Source organism: Micromys minutus (genome assembly GCF_963924665.1).
Source record: "Micromys minutus genome assembly, chromosome: 9".
NCBI lineage: Eukaryota > Metazoa > Chordata > Mammalia > Rodentia > Muridae > Micromys > Micromys minutus.
Window position 1 is genome coordinate 28,209,194 of NC_137978.1, and position 23,793 is coordinate 28,232,986.

The 23,793-nt window shown below is 39.4% G+C and overlaps 1 protein-coding gene across 9 annotated transcripts in view; it reads right to left on the reverse strand.

The window, feature by feature from the left end:
• Positions 1-23,793, reverse strand: part of OSBPL9 (oxysterol binding protein like 9) — a gene marked incomplete at its 5' end in the record, with an annotated part of 126,082 nt that overhangs the window by 26,793 nt on the left and 75,496 nt on the right. For 2 of the 9 annotated variants that reach the window (XM_080921600.1, XM_080921596.1), the window contains 6 exons: positions 767-805; positions 7,232-7,282; positions 7,994-8,023; positions 9,191-9,238; positions 10,391-10,486; positions 14,941-15,009. In XM_080921600.1, coding sequence (XP_080777726.1) covers positions 767-805; positions 7,232-7,282; positions 7,994-8,023; positions 9,191-9,238; positions 10,391-10,486; positions 14,941-15,009 — 333 coding nt within the window. Of the gene's footprint in view, positions 1-766; positions 806-7,231; positions 7,283-7,993; positions 8,024-9,190; positions 9,239-10,390; positions 10,487-14,940; positions 15,010-21,278; positions 21,517-22,523; positions 22,589-23,793 lie in introns of those variants that run through there. The other 7 variants (XM_080921601.1, XM_080921598.1, XM_080921603.1 and 4 more) reach the window with 6 other exon arrangements.

Below are 23,793 nucleotides of genomic sequence, written 5' to 3' on the forward strand. Positions count from 1 at the left end.
ATTAAACTACAGACCTTGACTTATTTTTGTGTGTATATACAGTGAACATCTGTGTGTACATGCGCGTGCACACATGCACATCTGCTCCTGTGCACCTGGCTGCATTCTTCTTATCACTTGGAGGGGCGTGCCACCATGCCTGAATTTTAGGTGGGTGTGACAAATCCAAACTCTGGTCCTCATGCCTTCATGGCAGGCCCAACTGAGTCATCTCCCCAGCCTTCCAACTATAAGTCATTAAAATCTTTCATTACCAGCTGAGAAATCTTGAAAGAATAATTATGTCCAAGAATCCTTGTTACCTGTTCTACCAAGAATACATTATGCAACATAGTACTAATAACAAGTATAGTCTAAACAGGAAACAGGAGGGGAACATATAAATATAAACATTTTTAACAGATGAAGGTCTATTTTGATATTGCACACTCCCCCTTTCATCTGAGACAATGTTTCATAAGAAATGCAGCTAAGTGAGAGATGCATCATGAAAGCTAATTAACCGGTCAAGTTGACACGTGCAAAGTGATTCATTCACAGAACCAATACTTAGAACAATTTGAAGACTGCCATTTCCCCTCCAAATGATTATTTAAAGATGGCCAACGTTAGGAGCTCAAGGAAGATTGCGAGATAAAAACAAGAAGCAGTGAGTATGTGGAGAGAGGAATTTGCGTTGAGAAGTGAACAGAGACTCAGGCTGCTCCTGACAGGATGGTTATAAGGCTCTGCAGGAGTAAAGGAACAAAGACGCCATTAGACTTACTATAATTCCATCTGCGTGCTGCTCCGAATTACTCTGGTCCTTAAGGAAAAATGTTAAAGACATTAACTTCATTCTCACATTTTAGTAATGTCATGTGTACTTTCCTAACAAGAGAGCTTCTCTTACTAGGTAAGTGATGGAGTGAGAACCTGCCTTCTCTGCTTCCAATGAGCCCCCCCCTTCCTGTGTGCTCATTCTTAACCAGACACAATTCTACCATGGTAACACAACCAATGGGACGGAAGAGCAGTACTGTGACAGTCCCTTCCAGAGGCTCAGTGAGGTACCCTACTGACTTACTTACAGATATGTTAATTAAGTAAGGATGAAGACCCTCAAATTTTCTAAGTTTCAGTTTTACGGTAAGTTATGCAGACTCTTCACAATTTCTAATTCTACTTCACTTTTCATGCATGACCATTATGTAAAACAGCACCACAAATCGAAGATGAGCAAGATTCACATATCTGCTTTTCAGAATCGTACCAAATACATTCTAATTTTTGTCTCAATAACCTGAACAGCTGTATGCATGGAATGATTATCTAACAGCTAATACTACCTGGCAAATATTTTATGTACACTCGTTCATTTATTCCACCAATAACTGTTACAGAGTTTTCTGGCCTGTTTATTTGGATTTTGAAACAGGGTCTCATGTGCCCCAGGCTGGACTAAAATGATGACCCTAAAGTCTTGATCTTCCTACCTCCAATTACGGGTTTACACCCCCATAGCAGGTTCACAGGGAATGGAGGACGGCCCCCAGGGTTCTGTGCATGCTAGGCAGACAATTTGCTAAGTGAACTCTACCTCAGTGCTCACAGGCAGCATCACTGACCCCGATGGACTGACACTGTGCTAGAGGTGAGCTCCCAATCCATGCTGCTCCACACAGTTCACTCTCTCAGATAACTACCCTGGGCTCATCTACTCCATCCTCCTTCTTCCCACTCGCCCTCTAGTAGACTCTGCCCAACACGTGTCAACAGGGTAGCAGTCTTACAGGATGGCCTCATCTGCAGGGATGGGAGAGCATCACCTGGCTGAGTACCATCTACAAAGCCATCAGAGATCTCTGGAAGAACATACTGAGAGAAATCTGAGGGAACAAAAAGCCTCTGAAAATGTTATATAATACCATTAAGATATTTTTAGAATACTGCAACCTCAGAAAACTGCTTTTCTTAGGTTTCTTCATGGTCGCTCATGTAAAATCATATCTATTTCAGGGGATTTTTTTTAGATTTATTTATTATGTATACAGCATTCATGCATGTATTCTGCCTGCATGCATGCCTGAAGGTCAGAAGAGGACACCAGATCTCACTATACATGATTGTGAGCCACCATGTGGTTGCTGGGACTTGAACTCGGGACCTCTAAGCGAGCAGCCAGTGTTCTTAACTGCTGAGCCATCTCTCCAGCCCCTTGTTTCAGAGTTTTTATGAAGATAAAATGAGAAAATACAGGAAAATATTTAAGAGAGAAAAGTAAGATACAAAACCAAGTTTTCGTTTTGTTTTGTTTGAGACAGGGTTTCTTTAACAAGCCCTGGCTGTCCTCAAACTCAGAGACCCGCCTACCTCTGCCTAAGTGCTAGGATCAAAGTGTGCAGCGCCACACTTGTCACTAAACCAAGTCTTTGAAATAAAAGAAACTAATGTGATCCTTGCCACATTTAAGTACATAATACAAGTGCAGTGTCCTGGAGGGCTTCTGTCAACATGACACAAACCTTGCCTGTAGTTAAGTCTGCAGAGCACATTGTTGATTAATGACTGATTGGGGGAGTAGCTCACTGTGGGTGGTACCACCTGGGCAAGTGGTCCTGGGATAAGAAAGCAGGCTGAGAAAGCAAATGAGAAACAAACCCTTTCCTCCCCAATATGCCTTTGGTCATGGAGTTTGTCACAGCAGCAGAAACTGTAACTAGGACATACAGTGCCAAAGGAAGACATCAGAGAGACTCAGAATGGCATACAGTAACAGCTATAACCTTTCCTTTTTCCACTAGACAGCTGGGAGACAGTCCAAAACAACAACACAAAGAGAAACCGGGTACATAGTAGCGTGACAGACATAAATAATTCCACAGTAGCAAGTATACCCACAATCATCCCCTAGGATAACTACTAGAGTTTGGATTATGCAGATAATACATGTAAAGTTAACATTTTAATCTGTCCTACATGAAAGTATCAAGATTAAATAGAAGCCAATCTTTGGTCTCTGTTTTAAACATAAAAATTATTTTCCAAATATTTACCTATTAATATGGGCTTTCAGAGATGTATACATCAAAGTGCCAATCAGGAAGAATTTGAATATCTGACATTTTCTGTAAGTGCATATACAAAAAAAATGGCTACTACAGCAGACCTGAGACAACTCTTGGAAAAACTAACACAAACTGTTAGCTCAGAAATCTGGTCTGTGGAGGGCCCAAAGCATCAAACAGGAAAGACAGGCTCACTGAGCTTCTTGTGTAAACAAAATGGTCTCACTTATGGTCTAGAATGGCAGAAGTACCTACTGACAGGCCTCTAGTAAAAACCAGAGTACAGAGTCTATAATGAGCCTCCCTGGAGATAGTGTTTCTCACACTTGGTAATGATTTGTCACTGGAGGATCTGAGCACATCCTATAGGGCTCCACTGGAGAACTCTTGAAGATGTTGTCTGGTCTCCTCCCAGCTGCTTCTGTACCTTTCCCTTTGCTGACTTTACTGCTGCAACTCATCAACCAAATGCTGTGCTCTCTCTATCCTAGCCAACCAGATGTGCTCTAGGAACTCTTGGCCCAGAATACATATTTGTTATTCATCTCCCAAAATAACTGCAATTAATATGTACTCAATTCAAACTGGTATCTTCCCCTACACAGTTGACACTCTAAAGTCTCATTAATGCTAATATAGAAAAATTAAAAATATAAATCATTTAGAATTATAAAGAAAGAAAAATCAAGTTTCCTGCTCAGATTATAAACTTTTGACATTTAGTTTTCCTATTCTCATCTTTAAACACTAAAATGATTTCTCCCTAAGACTTTAGGAATATTAAATATAGAAGGCTAAATATACCAAGAATGGGTCTATTATCCTTTCTTCTTCTGAACTTACATGAGTCTTTGTGAGTATCCTTACTAAATGAAAGTTATACATGACTTCCAGCCTGCAACCTGCCTTGCTTTCTTGCAGCCTAAAGACTATCAAGAGCCCCGGGTAGCCACAAAGACAACAATACAGAGGGGAGCTGAACTCTACTCCCCAACAACTTCACAGCTGTGTAAGTGAACCATCTTCAAGGTGGTACTCCAGGACTGGAGAGACGGCTCAGCTTAAGAGCACCTGCTACACTTCCAGAGGACCCAGGTTCAGTTCCAAGCACCCACTAGAACTCCAGTTTCAGGGAATCGGATGCTCCCTTCTGACCTAAGTAGGCCCTTGCATGCACAGGGATAAATGAATAAGGAACAAGCCATTAACTATTTTAAGACTCAGTTTTAAGGTTCTTTGTTACAGATTACTGTTATCATTGATACACTTTCATCTACAACAAGAAACCCAGATTTGGTCCCCAACACTGCACGAACTGTGTCTGCACACTCCTGTAGTCATAACACTGGCAAAGTAGAACACAGGTCACCAAATTCATCCTTAGCTCTGAGTTTGAGGACAGCCTGGGCTACATGACCCTACCTCAAAACAAATCTTCTGGTTTTTGGATGATCAAATAAACCCTAAACTACATTTGGCAATTTTCTTTCAAAATGTTTCTTTCATATATGCTTTCTTATGGGATATTCTAAATCAAAGCTCATTTTTCTTTTAAGGTATAGTGAAATATACACAAGCCTGCAGCCTTTTAAATGTTTTATCACCTGCAATAAGCTATAGCCTATTTCTGCTCTATTACCTTGGAGAGTTTATCAGTTTTCTAAAGCAAAATATCAAGGAACCCTGTACCAGAGACTACTAAACTGAACCACAGCATGTGTGCACATGCTGACACGTGTGAGGCTGTAATGTGTTTAACTGCAGAAGCAGGATCAAGATCCAGAAATACGACACTGAATGAAGCTTGAGCACTTCCTGATCTGAGAGAACTTTTGAATAGAATTATAAACTTCAGTGTTTTAAACCATTCATACTTTTTAAAAGGTTAAAGATCATTCTGCTCTGATGAGGAAATGTCTTAATGATATACCTATGTAAATTTTAACATACAACCCAAGTTTCATGACATTCAGAAAATGGGGTTTTAGTGATAGAAAAAAAAAATCACATAAAAAGTAACAGATTTGGATCCTTTACTCCTACTGTAACAAAAATCAATCAAAGTGTAACACTGACATAAAACAAGCAAACAAAAAACAAGACAAGAAGCCCACAAGCAAAGTCTTTACAATCATGGATGCTTTGAGAGGACAAGGGTAAAGCTAGAGGGTGAGGGCCCTCTGGCCGAGAAAGGATCCCTCACCGGAAACTGAAAAGGGAAGAAGCTTATTCTTGAATGCCAGAATTAATCCCGTCTCTATGATATACTGTTATGAGTGGACAGCTGAGTCCTCAAGGAGACAAAGGCTCACACAAACACAGCAGGTGTGAGTAAGCAACGCACATCATGCAGTCTTGGCCAGTGATACAAGGTTATGAAAAAAAAGAAACTACTGTGATGTCGAGCTTATTTTTAGATAGTGAGACATTTGTGTGGCAGAGCTCGGAATGAGTTGCAGTAAGACTACCCTGTGAGAGGAGCCACCCAACAGAAGCAAAGTCCCTGAAACCGAGGAAAGCTGGCCTCCTCTGTAGAGAAAAACAAAGGTAAGACAGACCCGTTATGGGACAGTGTGATCAAGCAGAGGCAGACGATAGAGATGGCTCAAATGTCAAGTAGTCGTCTCCACTTGTGGAAGAAAAGCCAAGGGTGTGAGTGGGCAACTGAAAAGATTTACACTGAAATTAAGCTTAAACATGCAGAGTCATATAGGGTGCCAATATGTCTGAAAGTTCTGCTTGTACAGAAACAAACAACAAAAGTGTTAACGACATAAAACTTTCTTCTGGGACTGATTAGGAGCCAAACTTCGAGTGACTTCAGAATGAGCCACTACTCATTCTGAAATGCCAACCTGGACTAAAATAGTAAACTGAGAGAAAACTAGTGGGAGAGAAGTGAGTAATTTGAATTGTAATACAGTTCAAAGACAGAGAATGCCAACAGTATTCTTGATGAGAGTCAGCAAGACGGTTCATCAGGTAAAGGTGCCAAGGCTGAAGATCAGAGGCCCACATAATAGAAGACTGAATGCCAGAGAATCAACTCCCACAGGTTGTCCTCTGACTGCTAATAAATAACTTCATGTAATAAACTTAAAGGATGGTTTTAAGTGAGTAGCTAAGACATGACTAAGCCAAGAGAAGGCTACACACAAAGTCTCAGCCATCTACAGTTCTAACTGACTTTAAGACTACCCAAACTGACCCACAAATCTAAACTGTATTTCCTCCATCACCACACAAATAGAGTTTCTGAAGGATGTGAAACCTCCCCACCCCCATGTGTGCAGGTGCTCTCCAATGCAGTCGCGTAAACTTAAATCCAAAAAACAAAACAAAACCTTAGCCTGAATTTCATGCCTCCAACTATGTCCTAGGCTGTGCCATTAGCAATGTGAGGTAAAAGAGGTTCTACAGCTGGGCAAACAAAACCCAGTTTTCTTTTTTTTCAAAACAGACCATCAGTGATTTTCAAGCCTGCCTGCTGCGCTGTCTCCCTGCCTACGTCTTCCCTCTAGTATGACAGACACACGGACATGAATATAAAGGTGGACAGAAGGGTTTTTTAAACCAAGTGCTTATTCTCAGATGTATTTCCTCTTTCTGAAAATTCCAGGCCTATCTATTTCAGATCTATCTATACCAAAAAGCTTTCAAAAAGTAGACATACACTATTATTTTTAGCCACAATAATTCACTACCCATTTTGTGGTGGATAACAATTAACGAGTGATTCGACAATGTAGTTCAGCATCCTCTCTTCCTCAAAAACAAACAGAAAACGTGTGTCAAACACACATTTCACAAATACCTCTATCATACTCTTTACTATGCATAAGAAAAATAACTGTGCTAAAGCTTAATTCCTGATTTCTAAGAAAAAGTATGTAAGACATTTAAGCTGCAGTTATTGTGAAAAGGAAAGGGTGAGTTCTTTAAACATACATGTTCCCTTCCTTCCCAGCCACTACTAGGAATTACGACCAGAACCCAGAAAAAAATGCGTGTGTGACAACATCCACATACACTAGTAGTACAATAAAATAGTGTTCCGCATTTTACTGTTGAAAGGTAATGTTTCATGACTGTCTCAGAAATAAGTTTTATGTTTACGAAAAAAATTCAAATAGTTTTTTAAATCATAAACTTTGTAAGGTGATAAAAAAGTAAAATTTACTTACTTTAGCAATCTGTAGCAACACAATGCAGTGTTTAATTGATTCTACCATGCTCTATAAAGACAAAACACTGATTTTAGAATCTTGCTGCAAGTAAAATAGTTATATTATTTTCCTTATTTTAAAATACTTTAAAAAACACTTTTAAAAGTATTTAAAAACACTTTTATCAAGATACAAATATCATTATTGGTCTACGAGGTAACACTAAAAGGCAGTGAATTCAGGAAGCTCGAATCATCCTGAGTTTTAAAGGTGAGAGTATGTACAGTGCTAATCCTCCAAGTCCCACGTCCCAGTTTCAGTCATTGAGTCAAAATGCAGGCATCAACTGCATGGTAAGGTATTTAAAATACATAAATGAATTTTGTATTTAGAACTGAGCTCCTTTCTTCCATGTATCTCATGAATGATCTGTCAGAGATACTTCTCATGTCCGACTGTGAACCTGTACCATCTTTTTTCCTTTGTTTTCTTTCTTTCCTTCCCTTCCCCTTTTCCTTCCTTGTTGTTGAGACAAAATGACCCAGCTTGAGACTCACCATGCAGCTGAAGGTGGCTTCACCTCCTAACCCTTCTGCATGCATCCCCAACTGCTTTATCACAGATGTGTGCCCCAGTGCCTACCACATCTTATCCATGTACGGAGGACACTTTTGTTCCTTAAACACCCTCAGAAAAATCCTTAGCAACCGAGACATTAGTTGTTCTTAATTAACAGCAGTAGCTTAAAAAAGAGACATCAGAGTTTAATACGTAACTTACATTTGTTGTGTCTTTGAGAGTTTCAACTTTCTGTGAAAAATAAAGTTTTAAATAAAAATAATGAGACTCACAAAGAAGTTTTTAGGAACTAGGCAATTAAAAGATTGTTTTACTTATACCATTCTGAGTCAGTATAATCAAGTTAGGAATACTTTGTTTTTATTTTTACTCTAAATCCATTATTTAAATTTAAAATTCCAGGTAATTTATGGATAAACACCTATAAAATTTATGCGATTCAAGATTTATAAGAAAGTATAGAACATTCTTACACCTTTCCTGAAAAGAGATTTTATATTTATCACAGACTTCATGATTTAAAAAAAAAAAAATCACCTTCCCTAAAGTAAAACAACAATAAGAATAAGAAATTCTGCACCAGGAGCTGGGCAAGAAAGGCTATGGCAGCTATAAATCCCACAGAACCGGAGGGAACCGGACAGGCAGGAGGCTGGGTGAGCGCTGGGCTGCTCTTGCTGCCTCCTGCACACTGAGCCACCCCTCCCACTAAGTCACTGCGCAGAAACTTAGCTTTCTAGTTTTTTTTTTTTGAGACAGAATCTCCCTGTGTAGCTGAGAGGCCTGAAACAAACTTTGGACCAGGCTGGCCCAGAACTCAGACATTTCCCTGCCTCTGCCTCCTGAGTGCTGACATTAATGGTGTGAGCCTGGAAATTTAACAACTTTCTACCTTTAATACACCAGATATAGAGAAGAACTTACTCCCAGATACCTAATACTTGTAAAAACAGATTTACATTAAAACCTGCATATTATCCTTTTATGTAGTTATCACACTGTAAATGAGAATTTTCCAAATAACATCACTTGAGAGCACATTTCAGTAGTACATTGTAGATCAGTAATATTGCTTTTGTTGTTTTGAGATGGGGTATCACTATGTAGTCCTCTGGGGCCTCAAACTCACAAAGCTTCATGTGCTGGAATTAAAGACACATGCCACCATGCCTCATCCATTTTGCTTCATTTTATGGAGACTCTAGCTAGGTAGTACAAGCTGGTCATTAATTTTGATCTTCCTGTCTCACCCTTCCTGGGGCTGGGATTCTAAGCACTCTTTAGTTCTCCTGGCTTTAACAATATTATTACAATAAAATACTGATGGATTTCCATTACCTTTCCAAAAAAACTTTTGAATTTTAAAAAATTAAATAGAATTATGGTTGTAGAAGTTACCTTTCTCTGTTCATCATCTTTACAGTTTTGAAGCTTGTCATCAAAAAGCTACAGAATATAAAAAAGACATTTTAGTAGAAAGATATTTTATTACACTGGGTACATTTTCTCAATAGAAAAGTAAATCCTAGTTTCTAAACATTTATGCTGTGGCTAAAAAAATGCATTTTTAACACATATTTTTTTTTTCAAGGCTCTGTATCAAATCACATTCTTCTGTGTGCTACTAAATGTTATGGTAGAGTTGTAGCCGCACACCCCCTGCCAAAAAAGTAATTTTTGTCTATGTTTGCAATGTATGTGCGTGTGTGCACATGTGGAGGCAGAAGGAGGAGAGCAGTGTCTTCCTCTACCACTCTCCACTTGGCTCTGTGAGGCAGGAACTCTCACTGAACCTGTTGGCTGGCTGGCAGGCCATCTCCCAGGATCTGCCCGTTTCTATCCTATAGTGGTGTGGCTACAGGCATGTATAGCAATGCTTGGCTTATTACATAGGTGCTAGGGAAATGAACTAGGGCCTCTGCTTTTTTGACCAAGTGATTTTTCTGACAGCCATCTATCTTCAAAACCATGACTTTTTGAACTTTTAGAATATGTATATAGTGTGTGTGTGTGTGTGTGTGAGTGTGTGTTAGGGAGAGTTACAGACTTGCACTGCTGTGCCCAGTTTTGACCTGAGTTCTGGGAAGCCAACTCAGACCTTCATGTTTGCATATCAAGCCTTCTCCCCAGCACCTCCAATAAGAATTTTAATTTTGAAAACAGGGTCTTATTCTGTAGCCTAGACTGGCAGGAATTATGTAGTGTACTACATAGTTAGCCTCAAAAAGGTGGTCCTCCAAGGACTGGGAATATAGACTAGTCACATGAGAGTGTCAGCAGCTTAAATTATCTGTTTAAACTCAAGAGTTTTTTCTGCTTTGTCTTCCAAGTTAATGAAGATTTTTTTTCTTCCCATGACTTATCATTTTAATTAAAAGAAACAAAGGAAGAGAGAACCCAAGACCTTACAATATCCTATTTAGCTTTTCCCTCAATAAGTATAGAACATAAATTTTATCAATACAATTAGAGAAAAAAATTTAAAGAATCAACTTCAAAAATTGCTGAAAGCCACAAAAGGATGCAAATTACCATCAAGTAACTTCTAAGTCTGGCTTAGTAACATTTACTACTTTACCTCAAAACATTGGGCCATACCTTCAACTGTTCTATCAAGATCTGCAGGTAAGCATCAGCCTCGGTAAGCTTCTTATCAAAGTCTTGGACACTAGGAACAAATCCTGAATCCAAACCCTAGAGAAAAAGAGTGAATAATCTGTCAGTGCATAAGCAACAGTATTACAGTAAACTCTTCATCCTTCAAATGAGTACTTTCAACGTTCAAAAACAGACAGGATAGTTACAAAAGTACGTTTGTGAAAGTTAACTAAACTTTCCAAGAGAAGTGCAGTATCAACCTCCCTTATCAGCCACAAACTCTCTCACCAATTACACATGCTACTGCTCAAAGGCAAGGGTTCCCTGGCCCTCATTACCACAAACCCCACAACTGGTTCCATTTTTCAGCAGAGCCACAGTTATTAATCTAAAACCTATAAAACTCCCAGACTATTTCCACCCAATCTTTCCTGTCCCCAGAATCTTAACTTCATGTTCTTTAAAAAAAAAATTATTTATTGCTGGGGTGGAGGAATTCAATTCATGTGGAGGTCAGGACAGTTACAGAAGTCAGTTGCCTCCTTCCACCAGGCAAGTCCTGGGGACTGAACTGAGGCTTGGCAGCAACTTCCTTAACCCACTGAGCTACCTCACGGCCAGTATTAGCCTTATATTCTTAACCCACTGCATCAGCTCAGGTTTCCCACCCTCTTTTTTCCTTATTAAAACAAACAAACAAACAAAAAATAAAACAAAACAAAAAAACTTTAAAAGAGCTGAGGACAGTGGCACACATCAACAATCCTAGCACCAGGGAGGCTACAACCAGAGAATTATGAACTCAACTAAACATCCTCACAGCCCTTTCTAAGTACAAGCTCATCAAGTTCCTTCTCACCTCATCAAGTTTCCTATTCACGTCAGCCTTGGCACGAACACTACACTCCGGACATGGTACAAATGTTTATTTATTTAGAGGTCCCATTTCTTTCTCAGTTTAAAAGTTGAGCAATGACATACCCTGTTTTTTGTATGTCTACAACAAGTTCCCAAAAGACCATAAGCCTCCTGTTTTCAGTTTCTCCAAAAGAAATTGAGTTTTTAATCATCTCTGACCAAACAACGAGTCTTAGTTGCAAAAGATTAAGCACTTGGAGAAAGCCTCATTCCCAGCCTGTGTTGTGGTGGCTACCTGCACAAACAGCTGTCGGACCAGCAGCAGACTTCTCTCACCCAACCCCAGAACTGTTCTTCAGGGGTGATGAAGGGTTTATCTCAACAAACTCAGCTGTGGCCTGCCTGCCCTGCCGGTGGCCAACACACACTGCTTATTTTTATATTCACCATCTAGTGAGCTGACACGGAAGCTTCTTTGGTATCACAGCAACTGCTCACCTTGGCACACATCACACTTCTTTATTGTCAAAGCATAACACAATCCAATTTCACAACCCCAACATATCATAGCAAGTAGGGGCTGGCAAATGTGGTCCCTAGTTTGGATTTAGCTCAGAGACTTTCTCCTTCCCTCCTCCCATCCCTGTTACTAATACAGCAGCAGCCACTTCATCTACTAGTACACTATTACTATTTGCTGCTGTTCTCCTTAAACTAAAATTGAAATTCGAACACACAATGTTAACTTTTTATAATTACAGCCTCTTTTGATGAAAAAAGCCAATTTATCTTTTAATTATTTTCTTTTTTAAATTTAAAGTTGATAAATCTTACCTTACTTGGTTTTTTACATGCACATACACTTCCCCAAGGAAAATTCCCTTCCTAGTTAGCAACTTATATGTCTACATCTCTATCTATCTATCTATCTATCTATCTATCTATCTATCTATAATTTGAGAAAAATTATAATCAATGTATTCACAATATAATCCAGATAATAATAAATTTATGGTTAAACATACTCTTTCGGTTTTGGTTGTTTTAAACCAAGATCCAGACTGTTTTAAACTGGCCGGGAAGTAGACCTATGTAGACCAGGTTGGCCTTGAACTCACAGCAGATGGGCCTACACCTGGCCTCCCAAATGTTGGGATTAAATAGGTTGGACCACCTCTACCCTGCTAAACCCTTACATTTTTAAAGCTATCCAGAGAACTAAAAATGTTTGATGAGCAGTAGAATCCACACACCACACTCCCAGGAGGAAGAGCTCCTGCTGACTTCATACACCAGAGAATGAGGAAGAGGCTTGGATTCGTTTTTTGTTTTATTTCATTTCCAGAGTACAAAGGCATAATTAGTGATATTGTTACAATCAAGACCCAGTGAACATGACTTAAATACCAGATTCTTCCTCAACAGTTGAAAAGATCAGTGGCACATTGAAGAATAAATAGGAGAACCCTGCACAGAGGAGGAAAAGTGATCCTAAAAAGTCTTCTCTTCTAAATTCATTTAGAGTTCTAAGTTAGAGTTCTGTCAACATTAACAGAACCTTTTAAACAAATCAGTAAAACCCTGCTACAGAAGAGAAACACAATATTTAAACTCCAAGTCTGAACCTTACCCCAGTTAGTTCAGATGTGGACTCTTTATGGAATGCTTATGGGAGGTTGGCAATGGAATCCATCAGTCTAAAACTGCAGAACTGGCCTGACCTCCCTTGTGTACCAATCCAACAGCTTATAGTGCTCGCATGCAAACACACACACACACACACACACACACACACACACACACACACACACAGCACTGAATATATGGATGTCAGAAAGCAGCCTCCAGTATTCAATTCTGTTCTCCTTCATGTGGATTCTGGGAACTTAAATCAGATCATCAGGGGCCTTTACCCAGTGAGCCATCCTGCTGGCCCTAGAGACTTCTTTTTAAACAAGACTAATAATATAAACTGTTCCATGCAGAGGGTGGTCTGTCTTCCTTTGGAAAGAACTGCGAACAGGGCAGACCCTGAAGAACTGTATGATTTCACATTTTAGAGATCAGTGTAGGAGTTGAACAGATGCACTGTAGTACTCTGCACTTGCCCTAACACTGCACATTACTGTCTGACTTCTCTGAAGCAAGACACAGACAGGAACTGTGCCATTCACTCATTAGCACCCTCCAGGTCTGTCTCAGCGCCAGCTGCACGCATGTGGCACTAGCTGCACCAACTGTCAACTGCTGCTCCCCATGTGCCTGGATTTCTCTGTCCCTCCATCCTCTGCCCCCTTTCCTTTCTTCCCTTGCTCATGTTCTTCAGCAGGAACTGAAGGGACCAGACTGCAGTGCTGGCAATCAGGGCTTACAATACTGATGTACCTCAGTTCATTACATATCAGCTGATATAGGAATTCACTTTACATTTTAACTAAGCATTCATAATCCCAGCATGTAGAAGGAAGACCAAGAATTCTGGGCAGTCAGACTCTCTCAAAACACTAAAACACATTTTTAAAAGTTTAAAAGCAGTTATAGAGAAACAAATACAAAATAGTCTATGATATAAAAAGAAAACTGGAATCAGTATTTTCTAATTTGTAATATACAGGACTAGTATAATATTCTTAGAAGACACCTAAAAGCTAACATGTCAGCAATTAATTCATGATTAATCAATTCCTATTAATGATTGTTGGTGAGACACTAAACACAAAACAAAATGTTTCACTTCCATTAAAAACGAGCACTGTAAGGGGTATCCTTAACCCCCAACCAAGTAAATCAGAGCTTGCTTTGGTGACTCTCCTAGTAAGACTTTTGAAACAGGCAGTAAGAGCTTTTAAAATAACTCCTGCTGACAGAGTGACAGACCAACAAACAAAGGTCAAAGTGACCAAAGATGACTTAAGGTCTTCTTGACCAGAATCAATAATTAAGAAACTTTAATCCCAGCACTAGGGAGGCAGATGCAGATCTCTGTGAGATCAAGACCAGCCTGGTCTACAGAGCTGGTTCCAGGACAGCCAGGGCTACACAGAGAAACCCTGTCTAGAAAAACAAACAAACAAACAAACAGGGAGGGAGGGACGAGGGGGGGGAGAGATATCTCTGGGTGACTGGAACTGAGGAAAGCATTGAAAAGGAGGACTGAGAGTAACACAAAACAAAGATATATTTTATATCAAAGTCATTTCTTAATGAAAATGTGAAGAACTGAGTTTGCTACATGCAGTATTTTTCTTAAACAGAACAAAAAAGTATGTAATAAAAAAATATGTTCTCCCCCAAAAAGAAAGGGAAGCCATGTGTGGCACACACTTAGAATCCCAATATCTGTTAGGTGGAGACAGGAGGATTACAAGTTTGAAGCTAGCCTGAGTTACATTAGTTCCTGCCTCAATAGAATACATCATTAGCAGTAAAACTACAAAGGGGAAAAAAATCAGCTTAAAATTTTAACAAAGAAAAACCCACCTAATGAAAAATAAGTAAAAATATGGACAAATATTGGCATTTTAATTAGCAAAACAAATACCCTAAAATTAATGAAATTTTATGCAAATGCAATTTTAATTAATGTAAAAGCACCTTCAAAGTCTATGTTAACAACTGGGGCATGACACATTTGAGGTGACCTCTCACCCAACCAAAGAAGCAGAGGAAATACTTACGATTCAATCACTTACAATTATTTTTGAAAATTCAAGAACTGGAGAGATACCAGAAGACTGGAAAAAAGCAAGTGTGGTACTGATCTTCCATAAAGGTAAGAAGAGAGAGAGTAGAAAGTTACCATGCTGCAGGTGTAATGTCAATAATCAAGCAAAGGACTAAGAGGAAAACCTGTAACTACACAGAGGAAAATAAGGACATGAGCAAATGACAAGTTAAACAGTTATGCCAAAATTCTTGGCTTTTCTGTTTCTTAGAAAATGAAATTAGCATATTAAGCTCTTAGAGAAATGACACCATTTTGCCTTCCTATCAGATGACTTAAAAGTTCATTTAAACAAAAAAAGTATACTAAAGAAACAACTTAGTAAAGTTCACCTGCCCGAGATTCCATGTGAAGAAATATCCTTGGCTAACTGAGCATCCTGAAACATTTATAGCCCTCATGGTTCCTCTATTATAGCTACAGCACAGGCCTCGGAGCCAGTGAGGAGAACTGAAGGTCAGGGTTTCTAACTACTTTAACTCTAAAGATATAATATTCAACTATCAATCCATTTGAAGTCAATACATTTTCAAATACTCATAAAACTGAGCATAGTGCTGAACCTTTTCTCCATGGTATTTCCTGAAAGGCATTTTTCCATAGCTATGTATGACTTCAAATTAGGTTCTTTTATCCGCATGGTACCTATATTAGTTTTTTTTTTTTTTTTTTTTTTTTTTTTTTTTTTTTTTTTTTAAATCAGAAAATTCTATGTATCCCAAGAATCCCCTAAAAGGTCTTTTCTCATAATTCTAAGTAAGCAACACTAACACTATGGATTCACCATTAATAAGACATATTGAAAAAAACTCACAGTACTATAAAGTCTTTTATACACTTATTCTTTCTCATTTTATCACTATGATACTGTAAAATAGTTATAGGCAAAGCTCAGGCCTAGAATTCCAGCACTTGGAAGGCTGAGGCAGGAGGATAGCTGCAAGTTCAAGGGTAGCCTAAGCTACAAAGTGAAACCTGTCTAAAAGAAAAAAAAAAGAAAAAATATGAGAAAAAGAGAGACAGACTGGCACTGAGCCCATTTTATAAGGGCTTACTGGACATCCAGATCTTCCACTAGTATTTTTTTTTTATTGAAAACAGATTTTTTTTAATACAATATAATCTGATTATAGCTTTCCCTCCCCAACTCCTCCCAACTAGGATTTTTAATTAGGATTCTAACCCCACCCTCTACTTACAAATACTATACTATTTTTGTAATTTTTTATTAGATACTCTGTATTTACATTTGAGATGTTATCCCTATTTTCCCCAAATACTATATTGTTCTAGTAAGTTTTTCAATGCTATTTGAAGAGTCTGTAGCCTGAGGACACTGAACTTGTAATCTAAAACTCCTCTAAGGGGCTGATGTCACGGAACTGAGCACAAACAGCATTAAGGACCAAACACGAATCCTGACTTCAGCTTCCTAACTGACTACCTGTGAGGTCAGGACAGCTCACTGGCCCTGCTTTCAGATGGGCCAGGTAATCTAATGCTAGCTGTTCAATTTCCTCTCTAGATCCCGAGCCTTGAGAGCAAGGATTCACTTGATCCCAAAACGCACACAGTAGTACTTCACAGGTGAGTCAGCTTGACAGATTTAAAGAGAGAAAAGAGAAGGCTGATGACTAATACTATAACCACATGCGGTTTTTCTTAAGGAATAGACGATCAAGAAAAAGACATAAGCATCAGGTGTAGCATTCCTTTTAGAAAAGAAAACAAACAGTAAGCTGAAACCCTGAAGAAGATAATGGACGACATAAAATGGTAAAAGCAATAAACAAAATGTGGCAACAGACAGCCTAGACACAGACCAGAGAAAAGAACCCAGTATGAGATGTGCAGAAAGCTGTTAGTTATTTTGCCTAAGGCACAAAATGTAAGTTATATCTAAAAGTTACCTTGGTAACAAAGAGTCAAGTAGTACAAAGAAAGCATCCCCTACACTGAAGGTTGTAATGGCTAAACACAACTCTGAACAGCAGCAAAAGCCAGTGAAACTGTTTCTAGTTTTAAATTTATGAAGAAAATAGTTTAATGCTTAAACTTTTACTTTAAAAGAAAACTAAGCTGCAAAATCAAAACTGTTCACACAGAAGTGAAAGAAATGGCCTGTTTCATACAAGTCAATCAAGAATTAAAAATCAGGTACAGATACCAGTATGACATGGCACATAGGATGAGTGCTCATGATGAAACTCTATGCACCCTTTCACTGTCAGAACAAAATACAAACAGACTCTATAAACTGATAAGGTTTTTTAAAATAAAGCAATTTAAGTTTGGGGTATACAGGATTTCTCCCTGTTAAAAATAATAACTTTTATTAAAAAAATTTCTCCCAACTTATTCAGTAAAACTACATAAAAAGCAGCCAGAGTAAATAAACAAAAGCCTGAGTTTACAAATAGAACAGCCACAGCCATTGCCTGCACAATTACCAGTGCCCTGGCATGGGCAGCACGGTTATTCACCTCGTCAAGCTCTTAGAAGACATGTACGTTATGAAAGATGAATAAAGCTGCCTCCGAAGAGTCAGATGGAGCAAATTACCTTTAAAAACATGTAAATCGTGGGAAGACTGAGTTTGCAGGTAAAATAGTCAACGCTGATGCTCAACTCACAGCCACAAATGGTACTGAAACTGCGTATTTTAAAAGCCATTTAAGTTTTACATTGTAAGCTGTATTTGTTTTGTTTGGAGACAGGGTATAGACTTTATAGTCCTGGATATCCTGGAACTCACTCTGTGGATCAGGCTGGCCTCGAACTCACAAAAACCTACTTGCCTCTGCTTCCAAAGTGCTGAAAATAAAGGTGTGCCCAACCACTATCTAGCTGCTGTAAGCTATGTCTTCAAAAAAATCTGTCTGTCCATCTGTTTGTCTCTTTCCTCTTCTCCCTCTCCTCCTCCCTCCTTCCCTGAAATCAAACACAAGGGGGAAAAAAACATGAAATGCTGTTAGAGGAAAGAGGGAAATCAAGAGAGATTCTTATTGTTTTAGTTTGACATATTTAATTTTTCTAAATAGTTATTTTATAAAAATTAAAAATATTCAGAAGACACAATTCATACATATTTTTCAAAGTTTTATATGCAAAGTCACCAAAATTCTTCAAGATTATCTATGAATTCCTAAAAGATGCCCAAAACAAAACTTGGCATTCCAAAATAAATAAATAAATAAATCATAGCCAAATTTGTAACAACATTTAAAGGGAAAGCACCAGGCAGGAAAGAAGCCCTGAAAACAGCCCCTGATGTCATATAGGAAAAAATGTGCCCTTAACAAAAAACAAGACACAGAGGGTTCCACACCTTCCTGCCAACATGCTCATGACTCAACATCTATCAAAGCAAACTTGCAAAAAATAAAATATACTACTTGATGCTTTTTTACTACGAGGTCTGCAAACAAAGCCTTTCTTCAGGAACAACTGAATTAGCTGGGGTTTGTTTGCTTGTTTTTTATTATTTATTTTTATTAAACTACAGAATTTTGGGGGTTTGATTTTTTTATTATTATTCTTGGGGTGAAAGTATGCCATAGAATGCACGAGGATGTCAGAGGACTATGTCGCTCAGATCATCAGGCCTGAATAGCAGGGGCCTTACCCTCTGAGATGTCTCAGGTTATCAATCAGGTTCAGTTAACTCAGCATTTAATTTAACTGTAAAGCAGAGAACAAACCTTCCCTTCTCCAGCCTTAGATTACCAACATTTTATTCAATCTATTTTTAAAGATCTATCAAAGACAATCATTTTCAATAAATTTCCTGGAAACATGCTCTATGTAGAAGCAGAATAAAGTGATATTAACCACGTAAGCCCATAAGCTGAGCACTTCAGCAAAAATTGAGAACTCTTCTAACAACTTATGATTAAACAATGTTTTCTAAACAAACACACTATGGTCTTCTAATGTGATCTGAACTCTGTACAGCAGACAAGATGACAAATTAACACACAAGGGGACCTACATGATAAACTATTTATACAAAAAGTTTGTACTTCAAACCAAACCAAAAAAATAAAAATAAAAAAGAGAGAGAGAAATAGATTATATCACTTTGTCTTGGCCTTATCCCTTAAAAACTGCATTTGCCAAAGCTGTCTTTGGGTAACTGATGTCCACTGGAAGGAAACACAGGCACAGTTCTGCTAAAGTTGCTCAAAGTACACACAAAATCATCCAATTTAAATAGCTGGAAGTCTACCAGGGTAACCTGAATTAATTTGTTCTCTATTGTGTCCCCCAAGCTAGTACTTGGTTTGTGGCAAATGTAGGAGGGGAAAAGGTGGTGATTATGGAGTCCTGCAGTGTGTTTACTCAACAGTACTTAACATAAAGTTGTTCCTGCGAGTTCTGTACCAGCCTCCCTTGAAGCGATACCTTGCTCATTTATTAAAGACTGCATGAATGCTGAGATCTGATGTTGATGAGATAATACAAAGAAGTAACAGGAGAAAAGGCTATCACAACAAATGGTGGTGTGACACAGAAGACCAGGCCGCGACAACTGTCTTACCCCGTCTACATTCCATTCTCTCATACCAAGTCTTGTCACAGGGGCAGTTTTACATGTGCTACTCTGAGCGTTACAATCCTGTTACAGTAATTATTTATTCATTGGGCATCTTCTGTGACTATGTGCTGGACACTCTGGTGATGCCAAGGTGAAGCAGACATTGATCCTGACCTAAGAGTGTCTATCAATTTGAGGAGTTCAACATTGATCTAGAGCAGTGGTTCTCAACTTGTGGGTCAAAACCTTTGCAGGCCAGAAGACCCTTTCACAGGGTTACATATCTCTGTAACCAGGCCATGGAGTGAGTTGTTATGTCTTTAGTTTATACAATTTACCCACTTGCTAAACACCTACAATGTTCTACTGAGCTCCGAAAGCCAAACTGCAAGCACCATACTTATGATTGCTACACGCTTGAACTGAAAGGCACTTAGAAATAGTATCTGAATTTCTCACATTCCCCTTTTCTCCCAAAGCAGCATTTGGAGGAAAAGACAAGGAAATCACAAATTCAAGACAAGCCTGAGCTACATGGGAGGGGTGTCTCAAAATTAAAAAAAAACTAAAACTAAAACAAACTAACAAAAACCTCTGAGACCCTTGTCTGACAGTAAGTCATAAATTTTTCATTTGGAAGGAGTCCTGGCCCATTACTCAGAAAGAAAGATACCCCGGCTGACCAATAAGACTCCAAACAGGCTTTTCTTTACGTCTCTTTGCATTACATCATAGCTCTTGATCCAGTCATATTCTATGCAGCTATCCATAGACAGTTTTTCCTGGGTCTTTGGGTGTTCATTGTGAAGACCCTCTGTCATACAAAACTTTAATTTGATCAATCTGTTAGGTGTTTCTCTTCAGAGTAAGGAAACGTAAGGAAGAGACCAGCCTACATGGACACATACTCCATTAGTGACAAAGGCTCCAGGGATACAAAGATGAGCAAAACCTTTTATCTCTAGCAAATTATAACCTAACAAGAATCAAACATGTGAACAAAAAATTAACATTTAGCAAAGGCTATAAGAGAAATGAACACATTCTTTAATGGCACACTGCCTTCTGTTACACAGCAAGGAAAAGCTAATAGGTGCTATGCACTAGGGTCCAACTGAAATGTGGACTGTAATCTAAGTAAAAGGAAAGAATGAAGAGAAAGAGCAGTGGCTAGACAAGCTCGAGTGAGAAACCGACCACAGGGAACTGGTTTCAGACATCTGTGAGATGAATTCACACCACTGTGGCGGGCCTTAGAGGGTGCCAGAACTGGACTGGGAAAGGCACCCAAAGCAGAAGCACGGCAGTGACTCAGTCGATGTGTTTTGAGTGAAGAGGATGGGTGTGGTTTGCCTCACTTTCGTCAGATTTCCCAAAAGTCCTCTGGGAGAGGGCAAAGGACTCAAGATGTATCATAGAAGAAAACCCATCAAATCCAAGAGATCTTAAAGCTGAAAGAGCTTTAAGTGTGGGGAGAAGGAAACAGAGAAAACTGCTTTATACGGCTGTGTGGTAGCTTTTGTTAAAATATTTAAAGAGGAAGATTAGCTTTAAGAATAAAAGTAACTGTCTGGATCTTTATTTAAAAAACTCCAAATATATAATTTCTGCTAAGTACAGTAACAATAAACACCTTTCCTTGTATAAAAATTACTACAAACATCAGTTACTTCTCCACAGTCCAGCATTTAGTGATAGAACTCAACACATCCCAGGGGCCATCCTTGAATATTTTAGTATAAACGCATGACTATTGTTATCATCCTTACCTTTCTAAATCAAAAGGTGAAGAATATGGGTGTGGCGGTATACCTGCAGAAAGGTAGCCCTGCAGGAGGTTTCCAAAAGGGCAAACCACACAACCAACTTTCCAATGAAAAGAGATCACAGCAGACTCCCTGAAGATCTCCAACATAACCAAGCTCGATATGTTCTTCAGCCTCTCATTTACTAAGACATCTTCAAGTACAGTGTCATTCCTGTTCAAACCAAACTCAAGGCACTCAACTTCAAAAAAAAAAAAAAAAATGTTTCTTGTTTAAATCCTCAAACTAAAATCCCCTTATTAGAGATGTATGCCTGACATGGATGTAGTACATTAAAACAATCCAGCTTCTATTTAAGTAGTCTCTTGTAGAGATACACAAAAATTAAATTTAAAAAATTGTCTAAATAAAAGTAAAAGACAAACGTTAGTACTAAAAACTTTGGGGCCTCAAAAGTTGTTCCAACACAGACTGTGTTTTAAAGAATGAGCTGTGAGTAATTTCATGAGCGCTCCCATTTTGTTTCCATTTGTTTATTTGTTTGTTTTGTTTTGTTTTTAAAGTCGCTGCGAATGTTCCACTTTAAGACCACTGCCAGCTTTTCCCACTGAAAAGCCTGGAAATAATTACTTGGCTTTCAATTTCTGTAATGCAGCTAAAAAGTAAAACAATTTAATCATGCAGTGCCAAGTCTTCACATTAAAAAATGTTCTTCAACCTAAATCTCAATCGTTCATGATTTAAAAATAAAAGAATTTAAGTACAGCAGGCCAACCAGCAGGGGCCTTCCCATCCTGCTATATTAATCACTGGCAACTTTCCACAACTGAGCTAAGACAGACAACCTTAAAACCTTCGCCAGGGTCGGTCCATGAACCCCATAACACTATACTGAAGTTTCCAAAATATTTGCAGCAGCAACTTAAAAACAAAACCACATCCTTCCCTAGCCACCCACCAACCAAACAGCAGCATCCATCACTGACACACAAATACAGCGCCAGCTCCAGCACAAAGTCTAAACATCCCAAATTCTACTTGGCCTGCAAGCGAAGATTCTACGTTTAAGAGGTCAGAGTTGAGCTTTCGAGTTTAGAGCGCAACTGAACTGATTGTGAGTCAGCCTTCTAAAGGAGAACCGAGTTCCACACAAGTATTTCCAAAGCAGGACAGCAGCACCACAGAGGGGAGCTTGGGGGCGTGGGCTGAGGGGAGGCGGCCCCTCGCCCCGACCGAGGGTCTACTCACTCCACAAGCGGCCAGCAGGAGAGCCATTCGCAGCGGCCGGCCGCCGTCTCAGGGGAGGGGCCCTTCCCCGCCCCGGATGCCCCTTCGCGCCCCGCACCCCAGCCCAGGAGCCGCCTGAGGACGCCCTCTCCCGCCCTCCCCCTGCGCCGCGGCCCAGGCGCCGCCCCGATTGGCTGGCCCTGGCAAAGAGGCCCCTGGCGATTGGCCACGGGTCACCTGCATGGGAGGTGAGCAGCTGGTGATTGGCAGTTGGCCCCGTTGGGCGTCAAGGCCGAAGGAGCCCAGAAGGAGCCCCGGCTGCACAGGACTCCTGCCTCCGGGAGCTGGAGAAAGGCCTGGAACTGCCTTTACCTGTGCCAGCGGCTTCGAGCTCGCCATCACCATATTTTGGCAGCTGCTGAGCTTAGAAGTTCCATCTTGATAATTGATTTTTGCCTCCAGAAAGTTGTTTCTGTCCCATGAGGAAGGCAGGAGGAGGAAACACCACAGCCTACCAGTAAACAAGAGCCTGGGTGTCTGTTTTACTTGTAGGTGACAGTCTGTGGGCTTGCTGTTTTGACAGCACCATAAGGAGTGTAGGTGGCTTGTGAAGAACTTCAAGAATCCAAATGGTGTAACTGCGAAGTTCAGACTTAGAGGACCTGGACAGGGGCCCAAAATGCAGGAAGTCACAGACACCAATGATAATAAATTGCTTTTCTGTTCTATTTTCCCTTGGTATCTTGACCCTTCCTAAGACTCTTCGAAGCATCTAATAGCTTGCTGTAATTTGTGGCACACATAATTCAAGAAATACTCAACTACACTGCTGTACTCACTGTTTATGGTATTTTTAGTTGATGTAAATGGTTTCAAAATGTTCAACACAAAGTTCATTCTGATTCCCCTTTTATAAGTATGGAATTCTCCCACGATCTTTATCTCAGTAAACGAAACCACTATCATTCACTCTAAAATGCAAACTAAAAATGTAGTAGTCCTTAGGGGCCTCCCCTAGTCCATACTCAATCAACCAAGTTTTGTAATTCCTAACCTCCTAAATGAGTTTTCAATTCCAGCTCTCCTCAGATCCGAAATAATGGCCCTTCTTGGAATAATCTCACTAGTCTTCCTGACCCTACCAATTCACTCACAAACGAAAAAGCTAGAGTGTATCTCAGTAGCATCTCACCACCAATTAAGAAACTTGCATGGCACAAAAGGATATAACTCAGTATTTAACACTGAGCTGTACAAATGTTTTATAGCTCTACCTGCACCCCTATTTTTC